This window comes from Podarcis cretensis (assembly GCF_951804945.1).
Source record: "Podarcis cretensis genome assembly, chromosome: 2".
Taxonomy (NCBI): Eukaryota; Metazoa; Chordata; class Lepidosauria; order Squamata; family Lacertidae; genus Podarcis; species Podarcis cretensis.
Genome location: NC_137171.1, coordinates 33,495,143 through 33,519,230, shown reverse-complemented (window position 1 = coordinate 33,519,230; position 24,088 = coordinate 33,495,143). Strand labels below are relative to the sequence as shown.

The window sequence follows — 24,088 nt, the reverse complement described above, 5'->3', positions numbered from 1 at the left end:
GTGTGTGTGTGTGTTTGAGAGGGGGGGGGAAATATCCTGCTTCCCCTCTTTCAGTGTTTTACTCTCCCCACCCTCTAAAAAAAATCCCTGTGGACACCCGTGCTCCCTTTTTGCCTTGTGATTCAAACTGCCATAGACTTGGTGGGAAAGGGGCAGTCAAAGCACAAAAGAGCAGCATGATTTCAACTGGTGCACAAAAGAGAACACAAGTAGGGTGAATTTGAGTAATGTGACCCTTGCGTAATACATCTCCGTTCCCAGAGGGCCATCTGCATAACTCTGGATTTTCTTCCTTTCCCCTCTGATTTCCATGGGGATGGTGTTGGAATATAGAGCAGAAATACTCACCTTGGGTCAACTGGTATAAAGGGTGGTTAGAACACTCAGGCTATGTTTGTGATGCCCCTGGGTTATATTTCAACGCCATGATTACATCTGGATTTAATTACTTTTTAAAAATGATGCCTCGAGTCAGTGGGCCAGTGTGGTGTAGTGGTTAAGAGCGGTAGACTCATAATCTGGTGAACCGGGTTCACTTCCCCGCTCCTCCACATGCAGCTGCTGGGTGACCTTGGGCTAGTCACACTTCTCTGAAGTCTCTCAGCCTGTTTGTTGGGGGGGGGGAGGAGATTGTTAGCCACTTTGAGACTCCTTCGGGTAGTGATAAAGCGGGATATCAAATCCAAACTCCTCCTCCTCCTCCTCCTCCTCTTCTTCTTCTTCTTCGAGTCCTGAACTACTTTTCTTGCAATCATCAAGCCTAGTTTTCATGGGAGACCTTCGTATTTCTGGGCTCAGCTGCCATCTTCATATTGTACCGAGGTCTGCATTTCCCATCACATCCTGCTTTTGCAGCCAGAGTTCCCATGCTGTTCTTGGCTCATTTGCTGATATCAGAGGTAATTTTGGCAAATATTGCCTAAGGGAATGCATGTGCTTTGGGGTCAGCAGTTTCACTAGAAAGTGAACTCTGCTTTCTTTACTAGTAAGTTTATCTGCTCAGTGGGTATCTCTGTCAACGTACAAAGTAACTGATTCAACACACCTTTTAAAGACATTTACATTGTTGTCCTTCCAAGTTTTTGAGCTGAAATGATAATGCAAATTAGAAGTACAGGGTCTAAACTAGTAAACTCCACAGCCCAGCATTATGCTTCCAAGGGCTCTTTTGGGCTGATTTTCTCCCCACAGAATAAACAGGATTGCTAATAAAATGTCATACTTGCCTTATAGAATCATAGAATCGTAGCATTGGAAAGGATCCAAGCGTCATCTAGTCCAAGCCCCTGCAATGCAGGAATCTCAGCTAAAGCATCCATGACAGATGGCCATCCAACCTCGGCTTAAAAACATTCAAAGTAGGAGAGTCCACCATCTTTTGTGGGAGTCTGTTCCACTGTCAAACAGCTCTTACTGACAAAAAGTTTTTCTGAATGTTTAGTCAGAATCTCCTTTTTGGAACTTGAAGCCATTGGTTCGAGTCCTACCCCCCAGAGCAGGAGAAAACAAGCATGTTCCTTCTTTCATGTGACAGCCCTTAAGATATTTGAAGAGGGCAAACATATCTCCTCTCAGTCTCCTCTTTTCCAGCTAAACAAGCCCAACTCCTTCAAGCACTCCTTGTAAGGCTTAGTTTCCAGACCCTTGATCACCTTGGTTTCCCTCCTCTGCACACGTTCCAGCTTGTCAACATCTGCCAATGCAGTTCTGGGCTGCATCAATAGGAGTATAGCATCTAGATCAAGGGAAGTAATAGTGCCACTGTATTCTGCTCTGGTCAGACCTCACCTGGAGTACTGTGTCCAGTTCTGGGCACCACAGTTCAAGAAGGACACTGACAAACTGGAACGTGTCCAGAGGAGGGCAACCAAAATGGTCAAAGTCCTGGAAACGATGCCTTATGAGGAACGGCTAAGGGAGCTGGGCATGTTTAGCCTGGAGAAGAGGAGGTTAAGGGGTGATATGATAGCCATGTTCAAATATATAAAAGGATGTCACATAGAGGAGGGAGAAAGGTTGTTTTCTGCTGCTCCAGAGAAGCAGACACGGAGCAATGGCTCCAAACTACAAGAAAGAGGATTCCACCTAAACATTAGGAAGAACTTCCTGACAGTAAGAGCTGTTCGACAGTGGAATTTGCTGCCAAGGAGTGTGGTGGAGTCTCCTTCTTTGGAGGTCTTTAAGCAGAGGCTTGACAACCATATGTCAGGAGTGCTCTGATGGTGTTTCCTGCTTGGCAGGGGGTTAGACTCGATGGCCCTTGTGGTCTCTTCCAACTCTATGATTCTATGATTCTTAAATTGTGGAGCCCAGAACTGGACACAGTATTCCAGATGTGGTCTAACCAAGGCAGAACAGAATGGTACTATTACTTCCCTTGATCTGGACACTATACTTCTGTTGATGCAGCCTAGAATACCATTAGCTTTTTTTCTATGATCATCATGCTTTTTGTCCCTTTCCTCCATTGAAACAATTTGTCATTCTACCTCTCCCACTCCAGCAAAGTTTGACAAATATTTTATAACCCTGCTGTAAATGATGCTGCTGGAGAAGCAAAAATCTGAGTATATCATTACCCACAAATCTTGACCACTCCACCTCCCATGTTGCAAACTGAGATGTATGCATATTAGACACCAGTTCTTGCTTGGTTGTGTTGGATCTAGGTGGCTTTTGGTATCAGACTCACATCCTTGGGGTTAGTAACCCCTGAAATACAACTTTTTTCACCTATTAAATTTTCCTTGTTATTCCTACTGCTAAATTGACTGGAACCCTGCTCTGTTTCACATTGTCTTGTCCTATAGGCCAGGGGAACCAATGCAATGCTCTCTAGATGTTGGAGGACTCCAGGTTCCCAGAAAGGATGGCTGATGACGGGAGTTGTAATTCAAAATAACAGGATGTAAAATACACAGATAATCAGGAAGAACAACTTTCTTCGTCTGTTTTCACCAGCTCCTTCTAAATCCTGCTTTATTTGCACTTTCCCTACTGTAAGAGTTTTGCCACTGTGCCAGGTCTAAACATTGCCAGTTACTAGCTGTTCCTTTGGATCTAAATCTCCATGGAAACTTCAGAAGAAGGGGAATGTCAGTCTTCTCATATTTGCTTAGTGCCCAGCCTTCAGAAGATGTTGCATCTCTTGCACAAAGAATCAGCAAACCTTTAGAGTTTTGCAGAGCCTCTGAAAGCCTCTTTTCCTTATTTGATAGAAGTAGTTCACTGCTTTGGGTGTTCCATATTGGGGTGCAAAGCAGCTTACATTTTTTATGGCAACAGTTGCATTATTCGCCCATTATCCCCTTTTCATCTGCATCTCTGACAGCTTTAAAAAGAACCTGGGAGTCATGCTTGTTCCTGGTCCTACAGTTGCCAAGAACAGGATTTTGGGCATGGAAGAATTGAAGCTACCAAGGCAATTGTGTCAAAACACACATTAATCTTATAGCAGAAGTGGAAGTTTTGTTTCCACAGAAGAGCTTGATCAGATTCATAGGCTGTATTCGCATGCAGTGTTGCACTAGGTCAGTGCTATGTGGAGGGCCTCTGGGAGTGAAAGTGTTGGGCTTGCAGGCTCCTCCTACTTCCCTCACTTTCTCCCTTGAAGGCGGTAGGAGGATTTCTGCAGAGCTGAGTTTCACTTTCAAAGAATCTAATCTTGATGTTACATATATGTGCTGACGGGTCGGCTCGTTCCTAAAGAAGGCAGCCATGTGACATTGAATTGGCCTGCTGTCATTAAAGTTGTCAGTTCCTCAGCCAGCTTCCAGATTGGTGCAGCAAACACCCATGAAACATACGAAGTAAATACTATGCTGTAATTTTAAAAGAAATATTTATTTGGGGAGTGGGTTGCGTTGCTGGAGGAGGTATTTGTAGCCTGGGAATGTTCCTGGATGTGACATTTTATCTGTTGGGCAAATGGCAACATATCAGTTCCTTTAAGTGAAGGAGCAATAATTTTGTGTGTGTATGTGTGAAGGTCCTTTCTATTTTTATTTATTTAGTTTGTTAATTTTACATCCTGCCTTTCTTCCCCAAGGAGTTTGAGGAATTGATTTGCCAATTTTAGAGTGTTGTATTTCTAGGCAGCTTCTGGTCCTCCAGATGTCATTAGACTACAACAGGAAGGCCATAGCTCATCTGTTTTGCATGCAGAAGGTCTCAGTTTCAATCCGCGGCCTCTCTAGGTGGGGCTGGGAGAGACACCCTGCCTGAAACCCTGGAGAGCTACTATCCTCATTGAGCTGGGTGGACCCAATTGTCTGTCTCAGTAGAAAGCAGCTTCTTCTTCTGCTAACTCCATCATTCTAGACCATTGGTCATGATGGTTGGGGCAAAGTGAGAATGTGCCACCCCACTGCCAATACTTCCTTTACCTGGGTTGTGCAGCAGTGCTGAAAAGCGGCACCCACCACCGGTGGTGGGTTCCAGCAACATTTGTGAAATTTCATGATATTTCGCCGCAAGCTAAGGGGTAGCAGTGTGCCCTTGAGGGCACCACCTCTCAGATTTCTGCCACCTGAGGTGGCTGCCTCACTCTGCCTCATGGGCAGGCTGGCACTTTCAACAGCATTTGGAAGGCCACAGGCTAGCTACCCCCTCTTCTAGGGCATGTGTAGTGACTGGTGAGATATGAGGTTGGTAGCTTCGAAATTTGGTGGTTTTGTTTGTGCGGACAGGTGTGCTATTGTACTAGCAAGAAACAGCTTCTTACCTTCTCTCAGCTTCTCCCAGTGTGTTTCCTGGGAACTGAAAACTCATAAATTATAGGTCTGTTTTCCTGCAAAATCTTACCAGCTCTATTTACATAACCTGCTCAGCAATTTCCCAATAAAAAAAAGGATAATCCTATTGAACATTTGCCTGCTGGTTTATACCTTTCTCTGTTTGTTCTCTTTTTTCTTGATCAGCTCCATTCTGCCATAGCAGCAATATTATGGCTTGAAATGTAATAAAAGTGGGTAACCTGTGCAACTGCACGAAATGGAAGATTAGGAATACGAGGTTTTGCCCTTCTTTACTGCCCTAACCTTCCCCCACAATGAGTTCCATTGTAACAGGAATAATTCCCCTCTGTTCTGCATTTAAGACAGACATAACCTTTTTTAGAGTAGTAGGACTGATTTTGGACATGCATTCTGCTCTTGCAAAACGAACACACCTTTTCCTGTCTAGGTTTTCAGTTTCTGTTCTTCAGGTTTTCAGAAAAAAGCCCATGGTTGGATGTGCCAATTGGTGAATGTCTATGATGTCATTAAGACACTTCCTTCATTGGCCAGAATTGTTTCATAACTCTTTTAACACCCACCCACCTATATCTATTGTTAAATAAGGACAAACATAGAAATGAACAAATGCACATGTATTACTTGCATTTATTTATTTTGTTCAAAATTGCACTTCAGTCATATGGAGAAGGGAAGGATTGATGGCTGACCCAGCATCTCATGCAGTGAAATGTAGTTTGTCACACAAATTATAATGCTAGAAGGAAACTGAACTCACATTGGAGGCAGGTAGACTTAAACCGACAAGGGGAAGAGTTGCCATTTATTTATTCAGACATTCATTCATCTTAAACATTTATTTACCATCTCTCCTGAGTTTCTGAGATGATCTATGTGGCTAATAACCACCAAAATTTAGAAGTACAGTATATGCATATAGTATAAAAATAAACAGAGCAGCAGAGAAAAGCACAGTTTGGCAGATAAAAGGAGCAGCAGTTAAAAACCATAGTTTTGTAGAAGAAATCCCCAATAAACCCCAAGGCCTAAGGACAGAATCCTAAACTGAAGATCTACCACAAATGGGGGCTGTAGGGGCACTTACATTGTGATGCAAAGCTATAGGATAGGAGCACATGCTTTTGAGTTCTGTGGGCCCCCTCTGTGTGTTGGTAGCATGTGGGTGTTGTTACAAGCACAGTCCCTGAGGAAATGGCTAGTGTTTTCCTTACGCTTTTCAATGTTCTGTGTTGTGATTTCCCCCCACTCCTAGGCTGAGCTTGCATGAGATACTGTACTTTCAGCTGTTATCCTGGTACTATTCTGGTAGATCTCCTCCCTGAGCATAAAACTAGATAAATAAATAGTCTCCACTGTTTACTGACCTGGTATCTACCTTTAACTTAAACATGCATGTGGGGCCCATTTCTTTCTTTCTTTCTTTCTTTCTTTCTTTCTTTCTTTCTTTCTTACCTAGGTGGCAGTGCTACAGCTGCGCCCCATCTTAGATCAGGCTGAGACCTAGTAGGGGGTCCTGCCTGACCCACCAGCTGAAGGCCAGTAGGATTCTCTGTTGAACTAGGAGTCAAATTACCGTATTTTTCGCTCTATAAGACGCACCAGACCACAAGACGCACCTAGTTTTTGGAGGAGGAAAACAAGAAAAAAAATATTCTGAATCTCAGAAGCCAGAACAGCAAGAGGGATTGCTGCACAGTGAAAGCAGCAATCCCTCTTGCTGTTCTGGCTTCTGGGATAGCTGCACAGCCTGCATTCGCTCCATAAGACGCACACACAATTCCCCTTACGTTTTAGGAGGGAAAAAGTGAGTCTTATAGAGCAAAAAATACGGTATTCCATCCCTGGTTATGTCTGGTTATATTTAAGGAACAGGCAAGTAGTTCTGAGGAATAGAAACCTAGAACATCTACGATTTTAGATTATCATTTTTAGTTCCACATTCAAATAACATTTTTCTCCCCTGACTTTTCGTTGTGAAACAGTGATAAAGTTTGCAGCAGCAAATATTTCTGTGCACCACTGAAAGTTCTCCATATGCTGTGACTAGCACACATAGGTTGATGATAATTCTTATGGTTTGTTTTTTCCTCCCTTTGACTATATCAAAGAAGACCATGCACCCTAACTCTTTCTTCTTCCGGCTGTGAACAACATTGCCCCTTGCAATTTCTGCATCTCATCTGTTCTCTTGACAGTTCTCTACAAACCGATGCACCCCCTGCCACACCTATAGCAAGCAAAAGCTATCTCCATGGGGTGACAGACATTCCGCTTCTCGGGAAAACTGTGGATCAGTGCCTGGAAGAGACAACCCACCGGTGTCCTGATCGAGAAGCCTTGGTGTTCCCTCTAGAAGGGATTCGGAAGACGTTTGCGCAGTTGAGACAAGATGTAGGTGGCTCACAATTCCTTTGTTACTGAATCTAGGGATATGCACAATGTATTTAAAGCATTTAACCCTGCTCCACAGCTAAAAGCGGTTTCCAGAGTGGCTTACAAAAATCAGCACTAAGACATATTGATAAGATAGCCTATACTTTAAAAGGCCTTTGAAGCATTAGCTTCCAGATGACCCAAAATGGAAAGATTTTTTTTTTTGCCAATTAATTTTTATTGCTTTTCAGGTTTTTTTAGCTAATTGCCATCAAATTAATTCAAGTTTAATACAAATTTAAAAGGCCCCACTGGCTTGATATTTCACTACTCACCCTTATTTACTGCTCAGTATTGCATACATTTCCAAGTTATATTTAGAAAAATGTAACATATTTTAGCATTTTATCCTTATTCCCCCCCTTCTTTCAAAAATGCAAAGATTTAACAAAAACCAGGTTATATGACTTTGTGGGCGTAATTCAACATAGTGTAAGGAGATCATTTTGTCAGTGCAAGCATTTCTGTTGGCCCAACTGAACAATCTCCCCTTTCTAGGGGTTTTCCTGACCCTCCTCCCCAAAAAGGAAAAAACCAAATAGCTGTAAATAAAATAAAATTTAAAAAACCTGTCAGAATAAAAGCTGTCTACAATACCAAACAGCTGCATTTCTAAAGACTCTATCTAGCATGTCTGGAAGCTGCCTCTGCTGTCCAAAAAGACCTTTCCAAAATTCCATATGTTTTGAGGGTTTGTTGACGGTGGTGAGAAGACCATTCTGCACATGGTCAAAGATAATAGCCTTCATTTTTCACGGTTCTTCGAATTGAATTTTAGAACTGAATATGGCTTTTGGGTTTTAGGCATTGGTAAAGCTTTTTGTTCAAGGAGAGCACAGAAAATCTCAAGTTGGTTGTAAGAAGGTGAAGGGCTTCTGGGAAATGATATATAATGAGATGAAAAAGATGTTGAAATATATGTTTGTTAAGAAACCAGAGGCTTTTCTTTTAGGAATAGTAGGAAATGAAATAAATAGAATGGACTGTAAACTTTTCCAATATGCAGTAACAGCAGCGAGAATATTATTGGCCCAAAGATGGAAACAGGAACAACTGCCGACGCTCGAAGAATGGAGAATGAAACTGATAGAGCATGCTGAACTGGACAAACTAACAGGAAAGATCAGATATATACGAGATCAAAAGTTCATTGAAGACTGGGGAAAATTTTCAGACTATCTGAAGTGTGCATGTGATGAGCAAATAACGCTAGTGGGATTTCAAGAAGTTCTGTAAATGATAGAGGACTATTGTATTGATGAAAACTAAGTGTGTGAAGGTTTATAAAATGCTATATAAAATTAGGAAATGTGTATTTAAAAAATTTGAATAATGGATGATTGTCAGAGAGGTTGAAGGAAGTCTAAAAGAGAAAATATGTGATAAATTTAGATTGGATACCATAAATGTATGTTGGAAAATTTAATAAAAAATTTTTTAAAAAAGAAAATCTCAAGTTGGTCCATTTTAACCCTAAGCAATAATTGGAACCCTCATAACCCATATAATTGAAAGTTACAATGTCTGGGGCATCTTGGTCTGCCCTTGAGAGCAGTTTGGAATCTTCAGCTGTCCAGAATGTGCTAGCCTGCTTAGGTAGTATTTGCTTTTTATGAGTTCTACTAGTTACTAGTTTGCTGCAGAGTTAAATTCAAGGCCTTGCCGCTCACCTTTAAAGCCCTTCTGGGCCACACTGATCCTTGAGCAAGCAACATTTTGTGTGTGAGTTCCTTTCCATTCTTTGAGTTCTGAGGGTGAAAATCTTATGGTAGTTCCTGCAAACTCTTATTTCTCTGGGATGGCCCCCGAGCACTGGAATCATTTACGAAAGTTGATGCAACAAACAGTGGCGTAGCGTGGGGGGACAGGGGGGGCCGGCCGCACCGGGCACAACATCTGGGGGGGGGGCGCACTCGCACTCGCAGCTCTCTGCCCCTACCTGGCTCACTCAGGGTTAGGGGGCGCAAATTACTTGCCTTGCCCCGGGTGCTGACAACCCACGCTACGCCACTGGCCACAAATTCTGGGAAATGGTCCACTGAAACACGCTGTCAATACCTTTTCTCTCCTTTTTTATGCTGTAATGCCAGGTTTACCTGACCCTGTTTTAATTTCTCCTAACCATTTATTGTTGTCGTGATTTTATGGGTGCTTTATTTTTTCTTAAGCCGTAAGCTGATTTGAGAGCAGTTGCTGAAAAGCAAGTCTCTAAAGCTGCCTGGAAATAAATAAATAACAAGTATCCTAAAAGTAAGATGGACTTAATTGTTCCAGATGATGATGATCAAAGCTTGGATAAGTTTTCCAGAGTGGGACTGAGCAGCTACTGAAAGCATCTGTCTGCAACGCTTTGAAGGTGATCTCATGCATGTTTACTCAGAAATTAGTTCCACTGTACTTTAGTGGGACTTAACTCCTCATTAAATGCATGGGATTTTTGGGTGCAAGGCTCAGACTAGCTAAAGCTTTATAAGCTATTTAGAACTGGGGCTGGGAAGCTGTGGTCCTCCTGATGTCGTGGAACTCCAGTCCTCATCAGGCCCAGCAACTGTGGCCAATTGTTAGAGGGGCTGGGAATTATAGACCAGCAACATCTGAAGTTAGGACATTAATGTTTTAATGCTGCTTGTAGCGCTTTTCATCATACATCAGTTAATCTCAGGTTGTTTTCACTCGTTCTGCTTAGGGCCAATCTAATTGTGATGTAGAAGTGTGTGGGTGCCTTTCTTCCATCTTTCGTTTTCCCCTACAATGGAGCAGAGCAATGATAGTGTCCAGTTAATTTTCACCACTCCACAGCCCTCACCCAAATCCCTCCCCGCTCTCTTACTATTAGGAGGGGGAAACATGCAGGCACAAACCCAGTTCCAGTATGTTCTGGTCTCTGTGGCTTATGGTAGCTTTGCAGGACCTTTGTATTCTGTATTATCATACATAGTCCTGGTCAGGTACCAACGGGGCTGCTTCTAGCAAAGAAAAAAGACATAGAGAGCGGAATATCTACTGCTCTCATGTCACATTTTACCTTGAACCTCTCTTGGGCATGTCAAAATCAGATATGTAAATTTAAATGTGGCTTGTGTCAGTTTTATTAAACAATTCAAGACTTTATCATGAAGTTAAAATAACAATCCAGTAAGAAATATGAAATAAAATAATAAAAATGAGGTGGAAACTGTTGATTTGATTGACATCCTATGCCCTTTTAAAATTTGGGGGGGGGGGTTTGGGTGGGGGGAGGTTATTGGGTTGTTTTTATTTTGATTATGTATTTTGTGGTTTTATATTTTGATTTTATTCTGCGAACCGCCCTGAGACCTCCGGGTATAGGGCGGTATATAAATTCAATAAATAATAATAAAAGTAATACCAAACAAACAAACAAAATAAACAAAATCCAGTACTCATAGCCATTACCCTTAAAATAAAATACATTCTTAAGAGTCTACACAGCGAATTAAATGGTAGAATCCTATGAGCTTTTAAATCAATTGGTGGCCCTCCAGAAAGGTGAATTTCCTTCAGAACATAGGTGTTTGGTCTGAATGCAACCAACACACCATCTTCTGATTAGGAGGAAACTTGTTTGATGCTCTTTAACCATCTTGCCTTGGGAGATGAACATACCGGCTGCCGCCATATTCCTTTCCTTTAGCTTTTTAGATTCTTCTGTGTCGTCAGTGCACAGAGTGGAACGTTCATCTCACATGCTCCATCATTTCCTACCTGCCTAGCTCAATCTGCTGAGAAGGGTTTTCTCTCTCTCTCCTATTCTCTAGGTAGTACAGGCAGCACAAGGACTTCTGGCCCTTGGTTTGAAAAAGGGTGACAGGCTGGGAATGTGGGGTCCCAACAAGTACGAATGGGTCCTAATGCAATTTGCCACGGCGCAAGCAGGAATCATCCTGGTAAGTTCCTTCTTATGAACAGCTGAGAGGCTTGGTGGCTGGTTAAGGAAAAATCCAAGAACTCCCTAGACGGACGTCATGCTGGGGAAGAGAACTTGTACAGTGGTACCTCGGGTTACATATGCTTCAGGTTACATACGCTTCAAGTTACACACTCCGCTAACCCAGAAATAGTGCTTCAGGTTAAGAACTTTGCTTCAGGATAAGAACAGAAATCGGGCTCCGGCGGTGCGGCAGCAGCAGGAGGCCCCATTAGCTAAAGTGGTGCTTCAGGTTAAGAACAGTTTCAGGTTAAGAACAGACCTCCGGAACGAATTAAGTACTTAACCTGAGGTACCACTGTATATTTAAAGAACACGAGCTTGTATATTTAAAGAACACGAGCTTGTATATTTAAAGAACACAAGCTTGTATATTTAAAGAACATTCACAATACCATTCAGTATCGACGCAATTGCACACACCTTTAAGGTTAGTGTATAAAAGTGTTTGGATTTGGATTTTGGCACAAAGTAACTACTCTTACTGTATGATTGGGAATCATCTATCTTGTCTGGCTGAAGAATTTTGTAGAATTCAGAAGGTGTTTTTTAAAAAAATAACAAATATCCTTTGGTTTAATGAAAGTTGTATTTTATCTAAGACCCAATAGACTCATCTTGCAAATATTGGCAGAATGGGGAGTTCTTTCTCCTGCACTAGCTGGAGGGTTTGTGGTGACATTGCACTGCATATTTTGTATTTGTTTTCTGTTTTGGTATTAGTGGAGTACAAGCCAGGAGATGCTTGCCTGGCAGGTGGTATATAAATATTTTAAATAAATAAATAAATATTACATTGGGAAACAGTGGCAACTTGTGTTAGGAAATACTCTCCTGTTTCCACTAAGTGACAATTAATTAAAACTCAAGAGTGGTTTAGCCCCGGTTTGTATTCTTCATTCTCTGAAACCGATACTAGGAGACCTCTGACCTCTCAACACACACGATCACTCTTTAGCAGTACATGGTTAAGAAGCTGTATCTCTGATTAATTTAATTCTCATCTCTTATCATTTCCAGGTGTCTGTGAACCCAGCGTATCAATCCCAAGAGCTGGAGTTTGTGGTGAAGAAGGTACGACAAGGCCTGTTGTGGTCAGCACTGCTTGTTTTCATCCACAGCGCTTTCTGAAAACGCTTGAAGCTCTGGGAATGCATTGATTAAGTTAGAGGTTGATTTGGAGGAAAGTATAGAAAAAGGCAGCCCAAACAATAATTTGGGAATGGCTAATGGGTTTGGAGCTTTGGTTTAGAGGAAAAGCTGACTGAAGAGAATGGGGGCTGTATGTTTTTCTCTCATAATACTGACACGTGTGGTTGTTGAATCAGGTTAATTGGCATTTGATTGAGGGCAGGCACAAACAAAAAGTTGTCCCTGTCCCCCCAAATCAGAATGAACTGATGGATTTTGTTACTACGAGCTGAGATGATTTTTTAAAAAAATATAAGACCAATACCTAGATGCTAAAATTGAGCATTTATGTTCATGGACTGTATTTTCTTATATTATATTTATATCCAATGGTTACTCCAAGGAGCTCGATGTGACATACATGGTTTTTCTTTGTTTTGTTTTTGCTTCTCTCAACATTTCCTAATCAACATAGTCTCCCTCTATGGCAATTATCGCTGACTTAAGCCATTCAACTTTCTTATCCCTAATAATGAGGGATTAAAGCTATTAAGTTTCTTGTGAAAAAAATTAATCCTTGCCCAGATTAAGAGGCCTCTTGTACTTACCTTTCTGGTTTAGCTTTGGAGCTAAATCATTAAAATACCATGGGAGGTGAAATACAAAAGCTGTAGTAGGTGATTCTACTTCTTGCTTGCTCTCGCTATGGGAAAAAGTTTGGAAGCAATAAGACAAGCTTATCTGGCACTAGTGGCCTTGCACAATGCTGTTTCAGCTTGCAAATGTTTCTTGCTTGTTGGTTTGCAGTTCTTACTGCTCTTATTTTTCCTATGTGTTTGTTTCCTTCCTCGTTGGCCGACACTATGAGAACATCTTCGTAATGTTCTTAAGAGTAACTTCCACTGAATTCAGCGGGATGTATTTTCAGTGCTCTTTCAAAGGATCAACCTTTGAGGCTGCTTTCTGTGCACACTAACTTGGAAATGAGTCTCATTAAGGGCTGGCCTTGCGGTCGCAAAACTCAGAGTATACCTGCCTCAAACAGGCATATGGAAATGGCCATCTGCCTGCATTTTGGGCACACAGACTGGATCTCCTTCATTCCAGAAGACATGATTGAGAGGCTCTTGGTGTCCACAGGTCACCCACGGCATAGGTGCAGTTGTAAAGTGGAGGGTATAAAGATGCCACTGTATTATTAAAAGTAGAAAAGAGTATCCCAGTGAAGTCTTGATAATTTAATTTACTGTTGCAATGCTGCTGGAGCATACAGTAAGGCATTTTATTCTTTGTGTTAGCTGTTTTGAGGGTTTTGGGGGTGTTGTTTTTTTACAATCAAGTGGTGTATCATTTTAAATAAGTAGATAGGAAGGGGTAAGGTAAAGGTAAAGGGACCCCTGACCATTAGGTCCAGTCGTGGCCGACTCTGGGTTTGCGACGCTCATCTCACTTTATTGGCCGAGGGAGCCGGCGTAGAGCTTCCGGGTCATGTGGCCAGCATGACTATGCTGCTTCTGGCAAACCAGAGCAGCGTACGGAAATGCCGTTTACCTTCCCACCGGAGCGGTACCTATTTATCTACTTGCACTTTGACGTGCTTTCAAACTGCTAGGTTGGCAGGAGCAGGGACCGAGCAATGGGAGCTCACCCCGTCACAGGGATTCGAACTGCTGACCTTCTAATCGGCAAGTCCTAGGCTCTGTAGTTTAACCCACAGCGCCACCCGCGTCCCTATAGGAAGGGGCAGGGGTATGCAAAAGTTCACCTAGAGCAGTAAAAGACAGAACAAAAGCATGCTGGCTGATGCTGAAAAGACTGGTGTGGTTCAAAACACCTGGAATGGCTGCTCTTTTGCACAGGTTGCCTTGTGTCCCATTTGCTTCATCCTTACGTGTATCTCTCTAGGTTGGCTGCAAAGCACTGGTGTTCCCTACACAGTTCAAATCACAGAAGTACTATGAGATCTTGAAGCAAGTGTGCCCTGAGTTGGAACATTCTAATCCAGGAGCATTACAGAGCAAGAAGTAAGTGTTCACTGAGCATTTGCTCATTAGTCTCCTCCAAGGCCCGATTCTAAACACTGTTTTCATATTGATAAAGTGCCCAGATAAATACCCACACAATCAATCAAAGGATCCACAAGATCAAGAGCGGGAGGGGCTTTCAGATTTTTTATTACATTGGAGCACACCATAAGGAAAACACGATGATGAGTTTAAGGACCGGTTCAGTTCTTTCACTTTTTCACCCCTTGTGTCAGGGGCTGGACTGAGGAGGAATGGTGGGGACCGCCCCCCGCCTTCTCCTGAACCTTCCCGAGAACAGGAGGACAGTATAGATTTATAACAGTGGGTTGCAAAAGGGCATAGTTCAGAGGCTGCAGAGGGGATAAGCTGGAAAATTTTGGAAGAGGAACAGCAGGAAGAAGCACCAGGGGAGCGACAGCTGACAGACTCAGTGTCTTTGGAAAGCATTCCTGACCCCCCACCCCCCCAGGACCAGGCGTGCATTGAGGGTAGTAAAACAGAGAGCTCAGAGGCAGAAAACTCAGATGAGCCGACGCAGGGGACGTAAAATAGGAGAGATGTAATGGGGTGCGACTTGACTTGGAGCAATGCCATTTTTTAAGGGAAGACTGCATTCCTTCATCTCTTTCTGTGAATATTAATAAATTACGTGGTAAGAACTTTTAATTGTTTCTCTGCTTCTTGGCTGTTACCATCGGAGGGATCGGATTCCCTGAAACCTGACACTTTGCCACATTCCTTAGGATAGGGGAAGCTGTGGCTTTCCAGATGTTGTTGGACTCCCAACTCCCATCAGTCCCAGCCAGCAAAGCCAAAGTTCAGAGATGGTGAGGACTGTGGTCCAACAAAATGTGGAGGCACCCCTCTCCTCTGTCTCTTTGTAGCTGCCTGAGGCAATGAGTACCAGGACTATGTGAAGCTCTCTACACTAAAGTCAAGCCGTTGTCCCACTTAACCCACCATGGTTTTGTGACTGGCACTCCAAGGTCTCAGGCTGACATCCAGTGAAAGGATTTCAAGTAGCAGGAAAGATGTTCCAAACAGTTATTATGGGCCCTCCTTGAGAGCAGCCTGAATACTCACAAGCTGTATTCATGCACGTTCCCAATTTTCTGTTGGACCCCTTTGATTTTTTAGACATTTCAAAACCACTTAAAATATATACCCGATTTGCAAAAAATGCCTGACAAAACTTAATGAACAGTAATAAGTTCATTTTCTGCAACAATACTTTTTGTTGATGCAGTAACATTGAAGAATACAAGGGCCAAAGGATCGCCATTAACCATGCAGTGTAGTTGTACCCTCTCATACATATGTATAATTAATGGATTAGTTTATTTATTGCAATGGTTTGCCAGTGCCGGACCTTAAAAAACCACTCCTCTGTTCCTTTGGGGAAAGGGACATAGTTCAGCTCTATAAGACGCACCAGACCATAAGACGCACCTAGTTTTTGGAGGAGGAAAACAAGGAAAAAAAATATTCTGAATCTCAGAAGCCAGAACAGCAAGAGGGATCGCTGCGCAGTGAAAGCAGCAATCCCTCTTGCTGTTCTGGCTTCTGTGATAGCTACGCAGCCTGCATTCGTTCCATAAGACGCACACACTTTCCGCCTTACTTTATAGGAGTGAAAAGTGAGTCTTATAAAGCAAAAAATATAGTACCTGCTTTGCATGCAGAAGGTTTCAAGTTCAACTCACGGCATCTCCAGGTAGGGCTCAGAAAAGCTCCCTGCCTGAAACCCTGGAGAGCTGCTGCCAGTCTGTATAGACAAGACTGAGTTAGATGGACCAGTGGCCTGGCTCAATATCAGGCAGTTTCCTGTGCGTCTTTCCCCACCTCCCAAGTATTCTGCCAGCAGGATCTGCATCTGCCGGAGTCCTGTGGCTTTTATGCATATATGGTGTCATAAAGCCAAGTGGAATTACTGGTAGACTTAGTGGATTATGGTCTTCATAACAGGATCCAGACCAAGCTGCTTTTTGTGTAACCTTTATTGCTGGAACAGAAAAGGTGATTTGCTGTGACATGGGCAGTTCCTGCCAAGGAAGGTTGAGGGGCCAATCTACGTGTGTCTGATGCATAGGCATTTGGCATGGATGACCTTTGGAACCACAGCCAGTATGTTAAAAACTATTTCTCAGTCTCCAAACATTCATGGAAAGATAAGAGACCCGCCAACCCCACGTAGTCTGTTCTGGTCTCTTATCTGTGGATCCAACCTGCTGCCAACTCCACTTTTAGAATATCCTAAAATTCTTTAGCAAGCTCTCTTCAGCACAAAACCACAGTGGCCCTGTGTTAATACCATATGAGTCAATTGTGGAACCTGAATAATGAAAACGTTACGAAATTACTAAACCATCAATTTGTTTTGGTTTTTTTTTGTCAAAACAGCAGCCATGGGTGGAATTGAAGCCCAGTTAAATTTAGAGGGATTGTATAAAACTGTTCAGAATATTCATTCATCAAACATCCTTCTCAGCTTCTGGAGGCAGGGGGAAAAACTGGTCCATATACTTTATCTGGAGCTTATTCCCTGAACTTGTACCGTGGCAAACTATACTCCGCTTTCCCCTGTTACTGAGCACACCTTCCTTTTTTTGTATCAGGTTACCAGAGCTTTCTGTTGTAATCACCTCAGACTCCAAGTTGCCCGGTGCATTCTCAATGAACGATGTGATGCAGGCCGGAGACAGCAGACACAAGAAGCAACTAGAGGAAATACAGAAGACGCTGGACTGCAAAGAACCTATCAACATCCAGTTCACTTCAGTGAGTACCAAATGTGCTTTTTCTAGTGTTCAAATAATGCAGCCTGCAGTGGCCAGGAAACAGGAATATTCTGTACCAAAGAAGCCAAGATCTGAAGCTTGGAATCACTTGTACAGAAATGGCTGCCTACATTTGCAGGAATTTGTTTTCTGGGGATTGTGAAAAATAATGGTGTTTTTTTTTTGGGGGGGGGGGGATCCAAAATACTTTGATAATGCCTGATAGAAAACAAGGAAAAGCTAGTGTGTATGGTAGTACTGTATTATGATCAAAAGGATTAGTAATTATGAGAAGGAAGAAGTGACATAGAAGTTCTAGCTTCCTGACCACTTCCAGTGCCTGTCCAAATTTCCATTTCCTTTCAAATTTCATGGGTTAGAATAACATAAGAAACCTGCTTGATGAGACCAAAGGCCCATTTAGTCTAGCATCCTGTTTTCTCGGGTGAAGTATATGCTGGTGGCCAGCCGGTAGGCAGGCAGGCAGGCAGGCAAAGCATATTTTACGTACCATCACGCTTTAGAGCAGGGATGGGGAACAAACAGCCTTCCAGATATTGCTGGACTCCCAACTCCCACCAGCCCCAGCCAGCATGAGCAATAGCCAGGGATGATGGATGTTGTAGTCCAACAACATCTAGGGACCCAAGATCGAGAAAGGCTGTTCTAGGCCACAAATGGGGAAGCTAGTGTGTTTTTTCAGCAACATCTGGGGGACCACAGGCTGCCCATCCATGTCATAGCATTTCAGCAATTTATGCATTGCATCTGAAGTCTTATAATTAGCCCATGACTGTGGGATAGGGTGAGGTCTAAAGGAGCTAGTAAAACATCTCTTTCCTTCAGGGAACAACAGGAAGCCCTAAAGGAGCTACCCTTTCTCACCACAACATTGTGAACAATGCATTCCTCATTGGATTAAGACTGAGAGTTCAAGATGGGGTGAGTCATCTCAGTCTATTGGTTAATGTTGAGCATGCAGACACTAACTGTATGGAATCGTGTCCCCTAAGTAATGAGTGAGGGCTATTTGGGTTGTGTGGGTGTGTGTGATGGTGGTAATGTAGAATTATACGTCATTGTCCCTCCTAGTTTCTCAGCTTTTCAGATACAGTGGTGCCTCGCAAGACGAAATTAATCCGTTCCGTGAGGCTCTTCGTATAGCGGTTTTTTCGTCTTGCGAAGCAAGCCCATTGACAGCTTAGCAGATTAGCGCTATTAGCGGTTTAGCGGCTTTTAGCGATCAGCTGTTAAGCGGCTTATCAGCAGATCAGCTGATAAGCGGCTTAGCGGCTTAGGAAAAGGGGGGGAAAACCCGCAGGAACTCGCAAGACATTTTCGTCTTGCGAAGCAAGCCCATAGGGAAATTCGTTTTGCGAAGCGCCTCCAAAACGGAAAACCCTTTCGTCTAGCGGGTTTTCCGTCTTGCGAGGCGTTTGTCTTGTGGGGCACCACTGTACACTTTTCAAGATCTTTGCTAGAAATTTAATGACTAGTAACTTCATTTTTTTTAAAAAAAGTGCAAGGATCAATACTGTGTATTTGCCACCAGATTCTCAATTTCTAGGCTCCCTGTTTATATACTTAACCTGAATGTGGCACATTCATATCCTGTATTAGTTAGAGGTTGTCTAATTCTATGTGAATGTTCTAGTCTAAGAGTGGATATTACTTGATGGTTAGAAATTTTAAAGCTACATACACTTTCCTCACAGTCACACATTGTCCCACCTGTTATGTAGTGAAGTTTCACCCTGGGCCAGCAGGGGGATACTGTATATAGTTTTCACTCAGGTCTGTAGATAGTTTTCACTCAGGTCCACGTCAGTTATTTTAGGCGGGAACTCTGGGCTGTTGTTGCTACAATGTTGACAGCCGGCTGCCTATAAAAGCAGGCCGGCTGAGCTGTTTGCAGTGAGTTCTATTCCAGCTTACGAAATAAAGAGCTACTTGGAGAAATCACTGTGTCGTCTGCTATGTCAACCCTGCTGTGGGTGGAGCCTCTGCAAGTGGAGTGGTCTGAGTCTGTGGTAAGTCTGGCAGACCCTCTGAAGTGGCTTGGTTCGGCTCCACGCTGGCAGTTTGCGAGGGAGGTGTAGGTGGGGCCTCGCCATCTGTACGTGTCTCTTCTGGAGCCGAACCAAGCCGCTTCAGAGGGTCTGCCAGACTTACCACAGACTCAGACCACTCCACTTGCGGAGGCTCCACCCACAGCACCACCCATTCATCCCTCTGGTCTCTGTGACAATGAACTGTAAGCAAAGTTAGAGCCAGCACTGGAAGGCAAGTGCATCGCTGTCTTTGTTTGCCTTGACCCTAGAATGCCCGCTGCTGCCTCCCTGTCCCTCTCTACCACTGCCTGGGGTCTGTGGCAGGCTGCGTGCTGATGGCTATTCATGGCGTCTGTCTTGTCTTCCCGTCTCTAAGCTTTGATGCAAAAGCAGCACTGAAGGCCCTGGACCATGAAAAGTAAGAGTCCGTCTTAAGCTTAGTTCTAGGAAGAATTAGCTGTCTATTAATACAGGCCATACTGGGGTGTATGGGGTGTTAGGGGGGGGTCATGGGGGGTCTGGTGGGGGGGGTCATATTGTGCTCCTTCTGGGGAGGTTTGTCCATCTTTGGTCCCCACCCTGCACTTTGCTTGCGCCTGTGACTCCTAGAAGCTGTCAGCAGGGACAGCAGCCACACCCTGGGAAATGGCTTCGACTAGCTGGCTAAGCCAGGTGAGGGTAGCCGATGAGTCTCAAACTCTTGGTGAGTTAGCGGCTTCTCTTGCATTGAAAGATGAGATCCGGTGGACTGACCAATTATGGCTCCAACATTCAAGAAGGCAATTTCTGCATGTGGTGTAGAGGGAAGTGAGGGAATGTTATTGGGAGAACACAACACATACTAAACATTACAGCACACTGCCTTCTTCAGGAGCAAAGAGAATGTGGCAATTCATTTATGTTGCTTTGAAGGAATCACTGTAATTGAAACGGATATATTTTTGCCTCTGAAGAACGTATATGCAGAAACAGACTGGGCATGTTTCTATTCCACAACAGAATTTCCCCACTTTGAGCATCATTTTGAGCTTTTTAAAAATTGGGTGGTTGGTTAGGGCTGCTATTAAAACGACTGCCCCTCTGAATTTTTTTTTTTGGGGGGGGCACTTTCATGTTTCACAAAAATCTGCTTTTTTTGCTTTGCGCTGACTAAACACTTGACAGCTTGGTGTTGGTTTCATAATGTTGGAAACCCCAGTGCCAGGTGGTTGAGGATTTTTCAGGAGCTTCTGGTAACCCATGAAGCTGGGGAGCCTTCTTTCATGTGGAGTTAGGCAACGGGGGATAATGCATACATACAGCATTTGTGCACATTTTGTTTTCTTTGCATTGGAAAAAGAATTCCCCATGGTTCCAAGGAAAGGATTCTTAAGCTTGGAGATAAAGACAAACTTGAGCTTTCATACCTGCAGTCTGAATCAGGTGGAGGAAGCAGTTGCCATGCTCCTGCCTTCGTTTTAGCAACCTGCAATTCTTTGTCTTTATTTGAAGATGTACCCATGTTCATGGCACTCCAACCATGTTCATAGATATGCTAGCTCAACCTGACTTTGCCAGCTACAACCTTTCAGCTCTTCGGGGTGGTAAGTATAAGAACCCAAATGTAAGCATGTTTAAATGAGGTTTATCAGCCCCACATTTTTTAAAAAAAATGCTAATGGATGCCTTTTAAATATAAACTTTAAACGGAATCAAATGTATTTGCATCAATTTGCATATACCACAGCCTTTTAAAGGTACTGAAATAAGTGTTAGATGGCTTGCAATCTACTTTTAAAATATGCTATTATATGGGTTACAACAAAATGTTGTCTTCAATATTTTATTTTTTTCATTCCCCATTACAGTAACATGCTTTTTAAAAAGCATGCCTTTAATTCACCATTTAATCATTTCAGGCTTGCCCTCATCTGTTAAAATTAACCCCAGTCAGCATAAGTTCTTAATTATTCAACCAAAGCTTGCAGCTCTTGTTTAAACTAATTTCCTCAAAAAATGAGCCAGCTTGTCTCCATTTTTAAAGAGGAATTGGCTCATTTCTAGGTTAATTGCGGGGGGGGGGGCACTGCTGCTGTTGCTGGTTGATCTTGCCCATTCCTTCCCCAAACTCAAATATTTTGAGGTAAGCATTCTCATGGGTTTGATCCAGCAGCACAGACATACACCTAGGGATCATTCCTCCCTTCAACCTGGTGACACTTTCAAGAGCAGCAAAATGTTAATAACAATTATTGGAGTATATTAGTGAACCGCTAAATCATGTTATGTTTATCCTCATGCATGAGCAATCCATCAAGCACACCTTCCTTTTTATTGCTTAATAATCTGAAAGTTTGCGGGGGGGGGAGGTGTTTGCTATTTCTGTTACTGAAGTAGCACAAGGTAGACAATACATTGGTTTTCCATTTTTTTTTAAAAAAAAATCTGCATCCACCAGTGTGTGGCAGCAGAGGCCAGGCAGACTGCAAATATTGAGTGGAAGGGATTCCAAACCAAGTATCTGCAAATAAAAATACAAGTAATGTATGGAATTACACTGTTTGGATTCACACAAACTATACTCACATGTTTTGCTACTGTCTGCTCTGTCAAAATCTCGGCTGATTTGTGAAGCGTCAGGGTTAATAAGGGAATAATAATGATGATGATGATGATGATGATGTATGTAGCCATTGTCATGACTTGCTTTGTAAATTTGCAGTGTCCTTTAGGCAACTTCTCAAGGTATGCATTTTTGTCTTTCAGGAGTCATTGCAGGTTCGCCAGTTCCCCCTGAGGTCATGAAGAAGATCATCAACAACATGAACATGCGGGAGATAGTGGTGAGTCACCCTTAATCTTTGGGTTGTGAAGGTTCCTCTGTTGCAGGAGTGGGCAACCTCAGCTCAGGGGGTCAAATGCAGTCCTCTGAGCCTCTGTGTCTGACCCTTGGAGACTCTGCCCCAGCCATCCCATCTCCTGGCCACACCTATCGCTGTCACCCTCGCTCTACATCCTCCTGGAATGCTTTTGCCTGGCTGGGATGCCTTCTAGAAGCTTGATAATGCCTCTTGACTGCCTGCATGGAGAGATGGTTGGTGCAGAAGCCTCTGTTTTGTTGCATGGTTGGGATGTATCCTGCTGTGCAAAGGTTAGAGTCATAGATGTTATTTCACCCACTTTTGTTTCTGATCCCACCCACTTTTTTGGCCTCTTGCACTGCCCACCCTTGGCATGAAAGGCTACCCTTGGAAGGCTGTCCACAAGAAAACATGGTTGTTTGGAGATATATATAGCTAGAACATGATTACATGAATTTTCATTTCGAAAATTCCCATTGAATGTGGAAATTGACATGGCTGAATTGGGAAATAAAGGTGTAAGGGACCCCTGACCATTAGGTCCAGTCGTGATGAACTCTGGGGTTGCGGCGCTCATCTCGCTTTATCGGCCAAGGGAGCCGGCGTACAACTTCCGGGTCATGTGGCCAGCATGACTAAGCCGCTTCTGGCAAACCAGAGCAGCGCACGGAAACACTGTTTACCTTCCCGCCGGAGCGGTACCTATTTATCTACTTGCACTTTTTGGTGTGCTTTTGAACTGCTAGGTTGGCAGGAGCAGGGACTGAGCAACAGGAGCTCACCCGACCTTCTGATTGGCAAGCCCTAGGCTCTGTGGTTTAACCCACAGAGCCACCTGCGTCCCTAACTACAGGTGTAGCTGGCCTTTAAAGGGATGCATGAGATGGAAGGGGGGGAAATCTGCCGTTCTAGATCACTGGAAGAATATGGGTAATGGCGTTTCTTGGTGTTGAACAAACCTGTAACCCAAGTCAAGCCCTGTTGTGTGTGTTTATCGTTTTGCATGGCTGCATCACATGTTGTTCTTAAAGGAAAGGGCCTTTCTCAGAAGTTTGTTCCTTTGATGTTCATTCTGATGCATAGCTGGTCAATTTTTTGGCACTCATATTGTAAAATGGATCATGTGCACACTCTCTCCCCTTGTGCCGGCAGAGCTATGGATATTAGTGAAGGAGCTTTGGCGATGGGGTTAAACAAGGGGAGCTGCCAGGCAGCTTCTTGCAAAGCTTTCTAAGAAGATCTCACGTACAGCCCTGTGCATTGCTGGTATTAGGTAATATACAAGACTGTGGTGCCGTATTGTTTGGGCCCCTTGGGACATATTTGTGATACTTGCGCACGTTTCAGGTTGCATGGCTGGGCATAAGGCTGTGCTCCCATGTCGTTTTTGTGACTGCACAGTCTCCAGTGTGCCAGCTTTTCAGTGCTGGAAAGAGCCAGCTATTTGAAAACAGTGAAGTTAGGGACTCCTGCATCTATGATTGTGGCCTGTGCTTATTTTCTGCAACAACACCAAAAGTAGAGCTCTGGAAGGCTGCAGTTAATGATCCTGGATGAAGAGAAGGGTCTCAGAAAAGATGCTGTGCAGACTATATATCAGGCCCTCCAGACATTTTGGTCTCCAACTCCCATCAGCCCCACTCTACATGGCCAGGGTCCAAGGATAATGGAAGCTATAGTCCAGCAACATCAACGGGGGTGGGGAGCACCCTTGCTGTACTGATACCAGAGACCATATTTTGAGTGTCCTCAGGGGCAAGGTGTTTGTCAAGAGTTTTCAGCCTATGGGATTGCTCTTGTAGCAACAGCAGGGTCGCAACGCATATCATTCAGTAGTGTCTATCGAGCCGTTATTGACAGACCTCAGTTTCTGACTCATGGAAGACACATAAAAATGCATTAAAACTTGGTCACTTCATCTTTGCAGCAATAGCTTTATATAGAAGTTGTACATAAGAAAATATATAATTTGTTTTCTACATAAGAGTAAGAGGATCTTGGTGTTTTTTTCTTGTTTTCTTCTTTAAAAAATCCTCCTTGGAGTCATTTACACTCAGTAACAGAGGAATAAATATTATATATTTATATAAACCTTCAGGATTAAAAAAAAAGGAGTTAAATTG

At 43.2% G+C, this 24,088-nt stretch overlaps 1 protein-coding gene across 1 annotated transcript in view; it reads left to right on the top strand.

Moving 5' to 3' along the window:
* Positions 1 to 24,088, top strand: part of ACSF2 (acyl-CoA synthetase family member 2) — a gene marked incomplete at its 5' end in the record, with an annotated part of 56,847 nt that overhangs the window by 1,732 nt on the left and 31,027 nt on the right. The window contains 9 exon segments of the mRNA XM_079967394.1: positions 6,953 to 7,152; positions 10,974 to 11,098; positions 12,160 to 12,213; positions 14,176 to 14,294; positions 16,913 to 17,075; positions 17,921 to 18,016; positions 19,395 to 19,543; positions 20,617 to 20,708; positions 21,871 to 21,947. Coding sequence (XP_079823520.1) covers positions 6,953 to 7,152; positions 10,974 to 11,098; positions 12,160 to 12,213; positions 14,176 to 14,294; positions 16,913 to 17,075; positions 17,921 to 18,016; positions 19,395 to 19,543; positions 20,617 to 20,708; positions 21,871 to 21,947 — 1,075 coding nt within the window.